At 33.8% G+C, this 14,598-nt stretch overlaps 1 protein-coding gene across 3 annotated transcripts in view; it reads left to right on the top strand.

Moving 5' to 3' along the window:
- The window catches only part of rdgA (retinal degeneration A), a 113,288-nt gene extending 99,134 nt beyond the window's left edge, over window positions 1-14,154 (top strand). For 2 of the 3 annotated variants that reach the window (XM_071596710.1, XM_071596709.1), the window contains 4 exons: window positions 1,769-1,832; window positions 5,323-5,480; window positions 6,773-6,936; window positions 9,349-14,154. In XM_071596710.1, coding sequence (XP_071452811.1) covers window positions 1,769-1,832; window positions 5,323-5,480; window positions 6,773-6,936; window positions 9,349-9,398 — 436 coding nt within the window. In that variant the 3' untranslated portion in view covers window positions 9,399-14,154. Of the gene's footprint in view, window positions 1-1,525; window positions 1,568-1,768; window positions 1,833-5,322; window positions 5,481-6,772; window positions 6,937-9,348 lie in introns of all 3 variants that reach the window. The other variant, XM_071596708.1, reaches the window with a different exon arrangement.
- Window positions 14,155-14,598: the final 444 nt, after the last annotated feature.

The raw sequence follows: 14,598 nt of genomic DNA, 5'->3' as shown, positions 1-14,598 counted from the left end.
AGGAGTTATGGGTTTAACTCTTTGCTGCTTTAGAAATACCTTGCTTCTTAGAACAAGATTTTGTATTTATTTTTCTTGCAATAATTACTAATCAAGTTTTTGTTATGGGTGCACTTTTATTATAGGTACATATTTGGAGGCTATAAATATTTCATATTACCATTCTATTCTTTTTACTGATTCAGCGTTCTATGAAATTCCTCATCCCTATATTCTGTCAGATATCTCACAGCTCCAGGTTAACGGTTAGATTTTTGTCAGAAAAACATTCTCATAATTTCATTATTATCAATAAATGGTGGATGTTTTGGGAATGCACCGTGTAAAGATAGGCTAAATATTCAAGCATCTTCAATGGGATTAATTATTCTCCTCTAGACTGAGTACCAAATATGACAAATTTTTCCCAAGGAGATTGTATTTTTTTCAAAACCGTGTTGCACAAATGCTGTATCATCTTCATTTTGTGTTTTATTGGTAATCCCTGCAAAATTTTGAGCACATCTGTTCATATTTTATTTTTGATTACGTGTGAAATTGTGTCTCACTACTAAATTGCATTTGTCTGCAACAGCATTTGTGTTTCTGTTGCTGATAATATGAAGCTTTTCTTCTGTTGGTGCATTAAGGTATTTGATATTAGCTGTGAAAAAGAACAGGTCTGTTACACATTTTATGGTAATACATGTCCATTTATGCATAGGTACTGAAAATACAGCATTTTTCAGATATCTATGTGGCGTTTTTGGTTTCCACATCATAGATATCATTTTGTCAGAAGTTAATAAGGGATGTACAGTTGCTTATTTTATAGTATGGTGCTCAGTGGTGTTGGTAGCTTCAAAATTGTTGAAAAAATTATCATTAAATCAATACTTGCCTCAAGATTTGTATGCATATACATAACATATGTTTTTAGTCATTCTATGAAGTGCTGGTTCATAGTTATTCAAAAAATTTTTGCAGTCCTATACATTTGTGAATAGCTTTGTATTTTGTAAATTTTTTATTCATAATTGGGTAACTGGCTTTAGGCACAACATTAGTATTATTCTAATGGTAGATTGTTTTAATTTTCACCTGTATCATTGATGCATACTCATTTCTCTTTCAGCAATTGAATTTTAAAAGCATTCACAATGTTTTTTTTTAACTCTTGTATAAAAACTGCTTCCATTAATACCATGCATTGCTACATACTTTTAAGGAAAACTTAATTACCTTCATATTACCATTCAAAAATTTTCCAGTGGCACAATGTGGTTTATTTTTTTTTTCATTTTAATAATCTCTATCAATTTTGTTTATATTGAATGCCTACTTCATTTCAACAATTTTTTTTTTTTTTTTGAGTTCCAAGTGCACAAAAACTGAACAGATTAACATTTCATTCATTGAAGCCCAAATGTTTAATAAATATAAACATAATTGGAAGGTGGTTTGCATGTAATCACAAAATATTGCATGCTAACAATGATGAAAGGAACGGAAATTAATTGATAACCAAACTTTACTTGCATGCTAGCGCTCATGCCAAGTTATTTGGCCTTGACTTTTACTCCTTGAGGTAAGTTAGTTACTTGCTTTACTCCACACGTGCACATTTTCCACAGGTTTGAGTCTCTCTGTCATAAATAAGTGTGGAATCATAGATGAGTCTGAAGTACATATTTTAAGTAAATGAATTTGAAAATGTTTCATTCACTGTTCAAACTTGTTTCAAATTTTGGGAACCCTTTCTGAATTTGTGTTGCCTCATTGATTTCAGCCATCTTTTGGAGAAAACTTCACTTGAAGTGTTGAAAGCAGCTAAGGCAGGAGATATCAAAATGGTGAGTTGAAAATGATTTTATGCCGGCTCAATATTTTATTCGTATGATTTAGATTTGTGCTCATATGCTTTCATATCTTAAACTGTTGAAAATGAAATTTGCATAGTCTAGCATTTAAGTTTGACATATTTGGCAATCCCCTGAGGGAATTCATGTATGGGATGGAGAAGCAAAGAACATTTTGACATGTCACAGAAAAATTTTCAGAAGGGTTTCAAAAGTCAAGAACTATTGTTAGTGATTGATATGTACCATCAAAAATTTTTAATGGAAAACTATGGCATTGAGTGGTGAAAACTTTCTAATGAGAAGTGAATGCTAAGAATATTCTTTAATCAAGAGGTAAATGGGATAATTGTAGACAGGGTTGTTTCGTTGAGGTAAATGTTATGACCCATTCTGCCAGAGGATCAGTGAACATTTTAAGAAATATCCCAGACACTTCATTGCTCATTTTGGCGTTGTGCTGTGGTCCCCTCAGTTTCCAGCGGCTGCATTTTCCTCTTTTTTCTCTGAAAGAAAGATGTTTTCAGGGCAGTTCACATCACCGTATCAAACTTGAGAATGACTTATGTCAAGAAATGTAGAATATTTCTGGGTGATATGAAATTTTTTGTGAAAGAGCTCTGCAAGTAATAATAATACTTTAATTGATCAAAAAACCATTGTACCACCATAGACCTTGTCAGCTCATGCATAGAGAAAATACACAATACATACACCAATGTACAGAGAAATTATGGCACAGCAGTTTTCACCTGAATATTCACTGCATAAAAGAGGTTTCCAAGCAGCCATGGGTAGATGATTTTAATTTTGATAATAATGCATTTTGAATATTTTTATCTAGGTAACTTATCGTAAATTTTTTCCCACCACATGATGGGTATCCATTGATTTTAGTCTTCTATCCATTGATTTGTATAAGATGGCATTTCTAGATTAAATTTGTTGTGGATACAGTGAGAGTGAATGTCAAACTTAATTTCAAGATCAAGCAACTTGTTTTTGAGTACACCAGAGCATCATAAATACATGTATATTGTAGCAGACATAATAACCTCGCTCACAAAAAGTGGCTTAGAGTGTAGATCACCTGTTGGCTTTAATTATCGCAATTGTTTTTTTTATCTTAAGTACCTTTACAACACATTACCCATTGCCCAATAGATGTGCACTATAACAGAGAATACTCTGAAAGAAAGCAAAGTCAATGTTATGAACATATTTTGCCGAGATTCTGCATGCATTATAGTTGTAATTGGTTATACAGTTCTGGATAGTAGCCGCACATGTTGGTTAAATGACAGCCAGGATAGTTTTGGGTCCAAACAAAAGTCCAATAGTTTTGCTGGGGTCATTTCTTGTTCAGTATCCTATAGGCTTGGTAACAATGACTACATTTTAGTTAATTTAACAATAATCTATTTTCAGGGAACCAGGCTTCCTCGAGGCCTTTCAGAGCTTAAGTATTTGGATAATGTGGTGTTTTAACAGATAGTAAATTAGTTAAATCATCAGCATGAAAGAAGGAATCTAAGCACAGGCCATTGAGAAATGCCTTTAGGGACAGAGACAGTTGACAATACTAAGCTGTTTACTGTAATAATTTTAGTTCATCTCTGAAGATATGATTCAATGATTTTTCCCTCATTTCCCCTTATCCCATAGCAGTCTATTTATATGATCAAGCATAATAATTATGGTGCATGAATTAAATGGTGATGAGCCAACAGAAGAGCATTTGATTATAGTTATTGTCAACATACATGTTTATACTCGTGCATAACCCCTGTCATGTTCAGGCATAGTTTCATACTTCATGTGTAAGAACACAGTCTTGTAGAAGTAGGATTGCCTATATAGGGCAGCATGTGGTCGAAAAAAATCCCACTTCCACATTTGAACTTGAAATATCTTTGCAAACCCTGACAACACACATTAAGGAGAGAATTCAAAGTTGTTTCACCATTTATATTCAAATTCCAAAGAAACTGCGGGAGATGCCGCAACAGTAACTTTTAACGGAGTCATCCGCTAATGTGCATTTCAATGCAACAATTTCAGAGTGTAAAAATCATTCGCCTTGACTGGGATTCGAACCCAGATCCCTCAATATCCGGTCGAGTGCTTTACCCACTTAAGCTACCGAGGCGTCCTCTTAAACTCTGAAATTTTGGGGCTTTTAAAGGAACAAGATGTTGTGACGAAATACCGTACATACTATGTCACAGGCATTCGGAGTCGTGCGCGCGCATCTACTGCAGTTTCTTTGGAATTTGTCAAAGTATAAACACCATAAGTGTTTAAAGTTGGCTTTAACCTCGTGGACTGTGGCGCGTCGCGCACGACTACGAATGCCTGTGACATTGTAGGTACGGTATTTCGTCACAACATCTTGCTTCTTTAAAAGCCCCAAAATTTCTGATTTTAAGAGGACGCCTCGGTAGCTTAAGTGGCTAAAGCACTCGACCGGATATTGAGGGATCTGGGTTCGAATCCCAGTCAAGGCGAATGATTTTTACACTCTGAAATTGTTGCATTTATATTCAACTTTGGTTTGGAATGTTTTGTCTTTTCTCTTTGTTTTGTCTTTTGTCAATGTCAGTGAGTCATTGTGTGCTATTGATATTATTCTCATGTTACCAAAGGAACAATGAGTTCATAACTGATATATTTTTCTAATGATAAGATTTCAGGCATGATGTGGTGGAATTTGGACCTAATAAATAATGGATAGTAACAATTTTCCACTAGATAAAGTGGAAAATATCTAGTATCTATATGTATAATAATTATAATTATATAATATTAAAAATATCTAGTGGAAAATTTTTACTGTCCATTCTTTATAACCTTCATAGGAGTTTTGCGTAGCATTTTTTTATATTTTGCAGCAATCAGAAATAAAACCAAAAACATTTTCCCCATTTGTAGTTCAAAAACAATTTTATCATTTTTGAAATATCAAATCTTTGGTGTGTTCCTCAAAGTTAAGAAAAACAATGTATCCAGGCATCACATTTCTGAAATTTGATCTGTTAAAATATTGCAGCTTCTACTTCAAACTTTGATTCTGATCCTAAGTTGTGTAAAATGAGTGCTGTCACACCTAAGCAGCGCTCAAGTTGAAGCAAGGTCTTCATGTTTTTGGAGAATCCTCCTTCATAAATGAGTATGATAAATCAGTTAAGTCCCAACAGAAATCAAAATATTGCTAGTCAATAATTGCCTATGCACTCTTATTCATTTTTACATTATTGCTTTCAGCCAAAGAAGAAGGGATTTTTTTAAATTATGCGATAATAAATAAAACAGTTTCTGGCGTCACTTGGTGGAAATTCTTCATATTGAACTTAAAATTAAACCACTTGGCTTTTCCGCATAGAATGTTTCTGTTTGTCCTTGCATAGACTAACCATTCATGTGTAATGTGGTGGTGTGATTGTATTTCATTTCATCTCACATCAGAATGAAATCTTATTTCCAGCTAAGGGAGTTGCATGCAACGGGCTATTCTCTGTTGTCCATTGATTCATCAGGCCAGACTGCCCTTCACCTTGGATCCCAACATGGCCACAAGGATATTATCAAATATTTGATTGCTTCTGCACCAACATCAATCCTAAACATGGTGGACAATGAGAAGTAAGTTTTTTTTAAATATTTTTATTGTACTCTCCGAATAAAAAATTTCAATCAAAGTGGAAACCGGGTAAAATGAAAATCCTCTGTGAAAATTTACAGTTAACAGTCAGGAAAAATTGATTCTTCCAGAGTAATTTTTTTATCGTAGTATTGGTGTTTTAAATGGATGTAAACTTAACAGCCCTACATTTTTCAGCCTTGCCGAAGACAACCTGATATCCAGTTGTATAATAAACCCTTCTTCAATTCCGCATACATTATTACTTTGTTAATTTTATCCCACATGCACATTCTTTTTCTCCGCCTTTCTCAATTGCCTCGAAATTTCCCATCTATGACTTAACATCACTTCACCACAATGCATTAATTTCAATGTGTAAAAATCATTTGTCTTGACCAGGATTTGAACCTGGATCCCTGGATGTTTGGCTGAGTGCTTAAGCCAGTTAAGCTACCAAGGCATCCCATTACACTCGGAAATTTAGGGGTTTTAAACAAACAGGGAATGAAGGAAGTCATTGCGTTGTAATTTGCTGTAGCAGATGACTCCATCAAAAGTTACCGTTGCAGCATCTCCTGCATTTTCATACAATCACACCACTAATGAAAATGCTCTGCATCAATCTTTCCTTCCTCCTGTGGATTTCTTCTTACAATTATCTCTCCTCCCCTGAATGTCTAGTACTTCCACCTTTCATCATTTACCTGACGTTCTCCCCTCTATCACAAGTCTTCAGCATCCTATTGCCAATTTAAATGCTCTACACTCACCTTTCCTGCCTCTTTTGGATTTCTCCCCAGAATGCTTTCTCTTTTTTACTCCAGCCTAGTGTTTCCTCATCTTTTCCCTTTCCCTCCATTTCATCTTTTCCTTCATTCTCCCCACTCACTTCTCAAAAGCCTCTAATCTACACCTATTACTTTGCTTCAATGACGATGTTTCCATGCCATACGAAATCACACTTCATATATAAGTTTTCACTACTTTTTTGTAACATCAATTGTTACTGAATTACACTTGATGGACTTTTAGTATTAATGTCTATGGTTGGGTGAAACTATTTCCACTATGCCTAAAAAAATTCAAAGTACTCCTCTGCATGGATTTTTTATCTGCAAAATATATTCCCAAAGTTGGTTAATTACTGTCATAACCAGAGCAGATACATTTGTATGCTTATTTTCTTTGGATTTCTTCACTTAAATTCACATCCAAGAGTGGTATCTTTGCATGAGAATAAGATTATTCTCCCACATCATTTTCATTTTATAACCTTGGTGATGTTTTGCAGAGGCCAAACAGCTCTCCATAAAGCTGCAGCTCACAAACAAAGGAGTATTTGTTGCATGCTTGTGGCAGGAGGTGCCTCACTGATGCTGAAGGACCGTGATGGCCAAACTCCTCGCCAGCTGGCCCTCCAGTCAAAGGATGAAGAACTGGCTGACTACTTAGAGAGTAAGAAAAGCTTTTATTTGTTTCATTAAATCTAATCAGAAGTGTTTGCCATTAGGTCGAGTAGGAAAAGTCAGGATATTTATTCAAGTCTTTTAGAAATCAACCATCAAGTCTTCAGTTGCCAGTATTGGTCATAGAATAGATTGGATTAGCATTTTAAAATTCATTTCTTGATTTTGTTATTTTGTTGGAATTATGTATTTGTAGAACATTTAATAGAAAGTTTCAGCTATTAAAAAATATCAAAACCAATGGATGAGGCAATAACTTAACCGTAGGATTAGCTAGCTTTTTAAGCTCAAAGTTTGATAAGTGTTAAGAAAAGAGGAGCAAATACTATATCATTACTTTGTGTAGTATGCTACACAAATAACTAAAAAATTGACAATTTACTGGGTTTTCTTGAAGAGATGCCAATTACATGGGCATGTGATAAATTTCTGATACTGATGAATGATGTAAATCTCATCTTTCTCAGTGTCTTTATTTCCGAACTTTTGGGAATTTAAAATACGCATTTTTGCCTAACTCTACAATTATCCAAGCCATTCTGGTGCAGCACTAAACCAAAAATCAAACGATCTGGGTTCAAAGCCTGGTAAAGTTCTGTGAATGACTCTTTAACTTCCAAAGTTGCTTCTTGAATTTTATCACTTGTTTGGAGAATATTCAATTAATTTTTCTTCATTTGGGCATTTGATGTTCATATTAAGAATCTCATTCTACTTCATTGCTTCTGCTTTCAGGGACTGCAGTATATTTTTCAATGCAAATAAACCCTCACTAACCCAGACTATATAGTATTGAGAGTTGTCCGAATTAAGTGAAGTAATTATGAAAATAACAGTTTTAATTCTTCCTTAGAAATTCCCACAACAGCAATTTGGTATTAAGTAACTTCGGGAACAGCATTATTATGGAGTCTGTCCATTGTAATTACCCAATAAAATATGAATTAATCAAATTCCTTTAAGGTCAAGAGAAGTCATCCATAAGCCTACTAATAGTTCAAGGTTGTTTATATATACTCATGACAGCTCTTATCAAACTGTGGCTGAGATCAGTATTAGTATACAGACACACTTTCTTCAATGATTTTTCATCAAGGAATCTTGGATTCACATATTAAATTTTGCATAGATTCGGTCAATGCTCTTTACTATGTGTGCATTTCATCTGTAGTATATATCTGAGGCTACTGTAAATCACGATCACTCATCAGAACTTTCAAATTTATGGCAAATGGTTCAATGGCATCGCTGTCAGCACTCTTGATCGGTATACCTCATGGTACCATTAACATAAATAATATTGCCTCCTGAACAGCCATAGCCAAGGAATACTTGCATTGAAGTTCTCCACATGCGAGTATGTGGCAAGTTTTTTGTTCTGTATCTTTTATGTCAGTGCCACACATTTAAACCCCCCCCCTCTTGCATCTCCTCTTGCTAATGTTCAATCTCTGGTAATGTATTTTTCCAAGCATGCCTTTCCAAAATTTGGAAATCTTAGAGCAAATAGATGGATGCCTTCTTTTTCAGATTTGATAGTGTTCATAGCAATACCAAATGCTCAACAGAGCCTCCACATCAAATTTCTTGAGCAATTTCAACTTGTTTAATGCTCAATGTTTCATTTTCTTTTATTTACCGCTCTTCTTTGTTGCAGTAATCAAAAGTTGCTTTAGTTCTTCCTCAACTGTAATAATATTTTATTCATCCAAGACACATTCCATTGAAATACTGGTAATTGTACAAGACATGTCAAATACAAAGTTACAAAAACAGAAAATATTATAAATTTGGCCAAAAGTATTCTTTGACACTATAAGGAAACTTGTCAATGGTGGTGTGAAATCCTGGGTTTACACTTTTTGGGCCCAAAATTTGAGTTATCACTGTTGAGGCCCAATTGTTCTTTGTCTTCAGACTTCATTACTGTAGAAAAGTTACAGCTTTCTTTGCAATTGGCTGCAAGGTAATATTTTCAGTAGATCCATTAGATTAGAGAGCCAGTCCATATTCCATGTACAAATTCTCAATATCGGCTGCCATTTTGTAAATATTGGGATTATCTACATAGAATAGTGGAAAATCCCAGTAAATATGGTGGCAGTCAGAGATAGCTTTCAATGTGATGTCACTTCATTCAGAGCATTTATGCACATTTTGCACATGTGCAAATATTGCAACTAACGACTTTATCCCGCACTTCAAAAGTAAATGTTTTACAAGAGCCACAGCACAGTACAGCCAAAGTTAAAACCATCTTATGCATCATTGAAACAGATGCCTTGTCTTGAGTGAAGGGCTGATGTTGTCACAGTTGTTGTCATATGTATATCTTTAAATCTTAATGTTGTGATATGCTGCATGCTTATCTATGAGCTTAAATTGTTTCTTAAATCTCCAGGTCAAGAGCAGTTCCAGCTAGTTGCTGAGGACATGGAGACAGTGGTGTAACATGTTTTTCTTCACACTTTCTCAAATATCTCAATGAAATTTCTGTCAATGCCAATCATGGAGTAGCTAAGATTTAACTGAAGTGGATGGTTCATCAGTGCAAAGTCTGAAGAATGTACTTGCAAGAATCAGCAGTTTTCTCGGAGTTGCAGTTGTCTTCTGGACATGAAATGGAATACTTTCATTGCCATGTATTATTTCTTACTATTGTACTTAACTGGAAACCTTATTTCACGCTTAGGTATAAGCTAAAGGAAACTGTAAGTCAATTGCTGATAAAGTTATTAAAATCTAGATTTTTTAAATACAGTGATAAAATAATATATAACCTTGTTAAATACAGAAATAACTAAATATATTTCTTAGATGTTGTAAGATCATTGAAACGTGAGTTTGAAAAATATTTCAATGATGATTAAAGCATAAATTTTCTTATATCTCATATTTCATCATGCTTTTCATGCTGTAACATTTTGGAATGTTCATAATTGTCAAACAAAAGGACATTCGATTATAAATGACATTGATAAGATGGATATTCTTTGGATGAATATGATAAATCATTTTTAGCTACTTTAATACTGTATATATATAAAATATATAAATTTTTGGTTGTTAGCTTTGATTATTTTTGTTATAAAAACATATAATACATTCAGTATAAACTATGCACATTGTAAAATTTTTCTACCCAAAAGTAAGCTTATCAACAGTATGTTAAAAATTAAGCCGAGTGAATTTTTTTAAATTCACAAATCATGACACCAATCAGCTTTATTCTGACCTGAATAAATGTTATATAAATATATATACATATATTATATATATATTTTCAACTTTTGTAGAGTGATAGGTTGTACAAAAGGGTATAAATATAAAAAACAATGGCCTTGCACTACTTACTAAGCAGGTAAAGAGCTTTTGGGCATATGCTATTTTCCCTTCTAGAAGAAATAGTGAGATATTTACATGTGCCAACTTGTACTTTCAAAGCGTTTTCACCATAAGGAAATGGGAGGAGGATAACTGTCTCAATGACCTTACCTGCATCTTTCTATGCCTTGAAGAACTGTAAAATTGTAACTATCAAAATATTGATTATATTTGTAAATTAAGATGATAATTTTTTTAGCTTGTTGGTGAATTTCTTGTTGTAACAAAATATAATTTTCCAAAGAATTTCCTTCATATTGCCTTGGACACCCTATATCTTGAATGTGCCATGCTCAATCTTGTTCTCTTGTGATAGAAACTGAGAACATTTGACTATTCTCAATGGACTTTATATTGTTTCTCCTTACTCTACATGTTCAAGAATGTGAGTGAAAAAGCATATGTTGTTATCAAATGGGCCTCAAGTATAGATGGAGCAGAGGGAACCAGTTGACGGTTTGGATGTCATTTAATCAACTCACATGTTCAAGCTTTTATTAGAACCTGTTTCTATTCGCCTGCTATATTGTTATAGCATTAGCCCTTTTTCATCTGTAATGTGGGATTTTATTGTTGCCAAACATTACATAGGTGGTCGTCTTTTAGCGGGTATTATATTTTTTTTCATGGCTTATGGTATTTATTGGTGGGAATGTTTAATGTGAATGAATTGCATGATTGTTTATGTCGTTTGGGTTAAGGTTTTTAATGAACTCTCAAACCTTGCTGGGTCAGGCGTGAGTAGCTAATGGTTATTTAAATATTTATATTATATTTGTTTTTATGACGCCCTGTTTTTGCCTAGCAAAGTATTATTTTTATAAAAACATTTTATCATTAAAAAATATTAAAATAGTCCTAGAGTACTTTTTTTTGCTGCATGTCTCAGTATTTACTTTGGATGAGCTGTCGTATGATATGCTCTTTTCTCAATTTTAATCTAATTATCTTGGCTCCGTTTTTTTAAACTTCTAAATCCTGACTATCCTCCAAGCTTTTTTTTTACCATTTTTGTTTAGAATAGATGTGCAAGTACAAATTAGTCATTTAAATTTTATCTGTCTTGAGAAGTACACCTGGAAATACTTCTTTCTGGATTGTGGAAATTGGATGTAGTATTAAATCAATACTCAGTATTCTCTATGAGAGTCAAAAAATCCTTGCGAAATGGGCCATTGAATTGAGAAACGTCTATATTTTTTAGCCCTCTATCCTTCAGGCATGCATCACCAAAAAAAAGTATTATTACCATTCATTGGTCAAGTTTATAAAGTGGAATTATGTCCTCAAATTCATGTTTATCGATCATTACAGATTAGAATTACTTTTCAATGCAGCCAAACTCTAAATGGTGTTGCAATCTTCCTCCGTAATGCATAATAGTTGCGATCTTGTTGCCCTATTTATAGGCATACCTTGTTATGGCAATCGTTGTTCCATGTTGTGTCTGGTGGTGCCTTTGATTGTACTTACGTCTCTCTAAATAACATAGTATTACTCGTTTTAATAACCTTATGTTTTAGTACTTGAGAAGTTTTCTGAGTACTTTTTTATGAACTTGCTCATTAATGAACATGTGTTTTTTGAATGTTGCTTAATTTACTGTTATGGTATTTCTTCCTGCCTCTTACCTATCTTTTTTTTCCTTAGGGTATTCTGTGTTTGCTTCTAAACATTCTGTTCTCTCTGCGCTTTACTCCTAGTAAATGCTTTTACTGTTAGGATATTAATAGTTCAAAGACCGTTGTTGAAGTATCATTTTACTGAAGTGAGAGTTTTATAGATAAGTTTCTGAATATAGCTTTTTTGGATGGATCTGATATCTTTAAATAGCCATTTCAAAGCGGTACTGTGAGTTGATCTGGTTTTCTCCTAATAACCTTATACTTGGCCCATGAGCTGGTGCTATTCCAACTTTCATAATTTATCTTTTTATAAAGAAACTTTGCATGGTGTTTCTTCTCATGTATGGAACTATCTATTTCCATCTTTGTCACACTCTTTCTACCTCTCATTCTATCCCATCCCACACACACTCTCTCTCTCTTTCTCTGTCCCTCGCTGCCTTCTTCCAACTTGGGTTTTTTAGTTTCTTTGAGGGAACACTTAAATAATGTTCTTGATGCTTGAGCATTGCCATTGCTTAATAATACATATGTAGGGGAATGCCTTACATTTAAAAAAAAAATCCATATGCTACTCTTCAAATGGCATACATGTAACACAAGATGAATGTTTTAATGAAACTTGAGGGTTAAAGTGTGGATGTTGTGTATTTACGACTAAGTCTGGATATTGTTTTATTCTTTAAGTGAAGTGGAAATAAGAGATGGCAGGAGGTTTTAATGTTCACTCAATCTTTTGTTCACACTTGATAATTTTTATATATTGTAATGTTGTTTCAGTTGGTTTTATTGTGTCAAATAATTCGCTTCCCTAACTCGGGTGAAATGATTTACTAATCTATGTGACAAGAAGAGTACAAGTTGCGATTTGTGGTGGTATAATAGGAAATATTTCACTTGATGAAGCCTTTTTGCTTTGGACGTGGCATGACTGTATTCATCTCGTCACTAGATTGAATCATAGGGGACAAACGTGTTTGTTTTCTCTCCAGGTGGTTGTAAATTACCTTTTTTTTTAATGCCTGACCAGACTTGAGCAAGTTCTCTGGTCATGTAAAGAAATAAGTTGAATTTTCAAAAAAAACTAACCTTTGGCTAATTACTAATCAAATGCTATTTTTTAAGTCTTCAATGAAATTATGTGTATCAATTCTGAGTATGAGTGAGACACTTAACGTTTGAATGCCACTCAATTTTAGTGATGTTTCTAGTGTAGGTGTCACAAAATGGTTGACACCTCTAGGTGAACCTGTACATTCCAGCACTGTCAATTAGATCTGCCCTTATAGGTTGCATATACAGACAATCACATATCAAATTTATAACTTGTATCTGATTCTGTTGAGTATTTTGTGAAATACATTCCATGGTCCTTATTGTACATTATTTCTTTTGTTTTTCCAATAATAGCGCCTATCACACGTGTGTTTGAAAGTTGAGAGCATCCAAAATCTGAAATCCTCCTTTGATTAGTGTGGTAGCTTTTTTTGACAATGCCTACTGACTTGATTTTGTTATGTTCAAGGAAAATCTTTTGTTTCCCAAGTAATAAATTAGGGAGGAGGTCCTTTTTATGGACTAACCAGTAGTTCAGTCTTGTGGATATCAAGTCTTGATATGTACTGAATTTTATACTCTTTTATGTGTGAACCTTATGTATTCAAATTAATACTCTAGCATACATGAAAGGTGGGCTCCCTGTGACAGATTAAACTGATGCATACAATGAAGCCAATTTTGCTCAAAGTGGATTAAATAGTTGGATGTTGTCAGCAGCCATGTTCTTGTGCGTTTTGGCTACGAGTGAATGTCTATTTGTTATATTTTATATTATAATCTTGTTTAATTAGGTGTTTGAATTTTTAACAAATAAGTAATTTAATGTTCCTCAAAACTATAAAAATTTACTAGTAAAAAATTTTTATACATAGTACATACCATGCATCAAAAGTTTCCTGTAAATTAGATACAAAGGTGGTAGGTGGTTAATTTAATAAACATCAGTACATATGTAACTGTGAAAGTATGTCTTGTTTTATCTTTCTACTTCACTGTAATACATCTTATATTTGAAAAAATTGAGAAAAATTTTGTATGAGACATCATAGAAACCTGTAGTGTTCAAACTTGTACAGCTTTATCCTTGTCAGTTGTATCAATTTTAAAAAGAGTAATAAATTATCTTGTATTTTCCCATGGACGACTAAACATATGAACTATTTTTTACATGCTGTGATTTTTTTGTCATCTTCATAAAGACATCTCCCCATTCCAAATCCCCTGTGGGAGGATTGCTTAAGATAATCAATCTTCCAACCTTGGTATGAATTTTCAAATTATTTCAATTGTGAGTAGATATGAAAAGGTCTTGACTCTTGTGGTCTCCTGTATGGTTAAATGCCTCATGTCTACCTCCAGGACTAGAACTGAGGCTAGATAAGCATACAAGGTCTGTCCAAAAAGGAGTAGCACTGAGGCATTAAAAAAAAGTTAAATTCCAGTATTGATACATTCACTTGAAAGTCTTCAAAGTAGCACTCTTGTGTGTGGTTTTCCACACCTCATACTCCTGTAAGGTGGGGCCCGGAATGCTGCTAAGCTCCCTCGTTATGGCCTGTTGTAACACTTCCACTTAGCCGTGC

The sequence above is a fragment of the Hetaerina americana genome, unplaced genomic scaffold, assembly GCF_022747635.1.
Source record: "Hetaerina americana unplaced genomic scaffold, ioHetAmer1.1.p SCAF_8, whole genome shotgun sequence".
Taxonomy (NCBI): Eukaryota; Metazoa; Arthropoda; class Insecta; order Odonata; family Calopterygidae; genus Hetaerina; species Hetaerina americana.
Note: the sequence above shows the minus strand (reverse complement) of the source record. Positions and strands in the feature narration are given on the sequence as shown.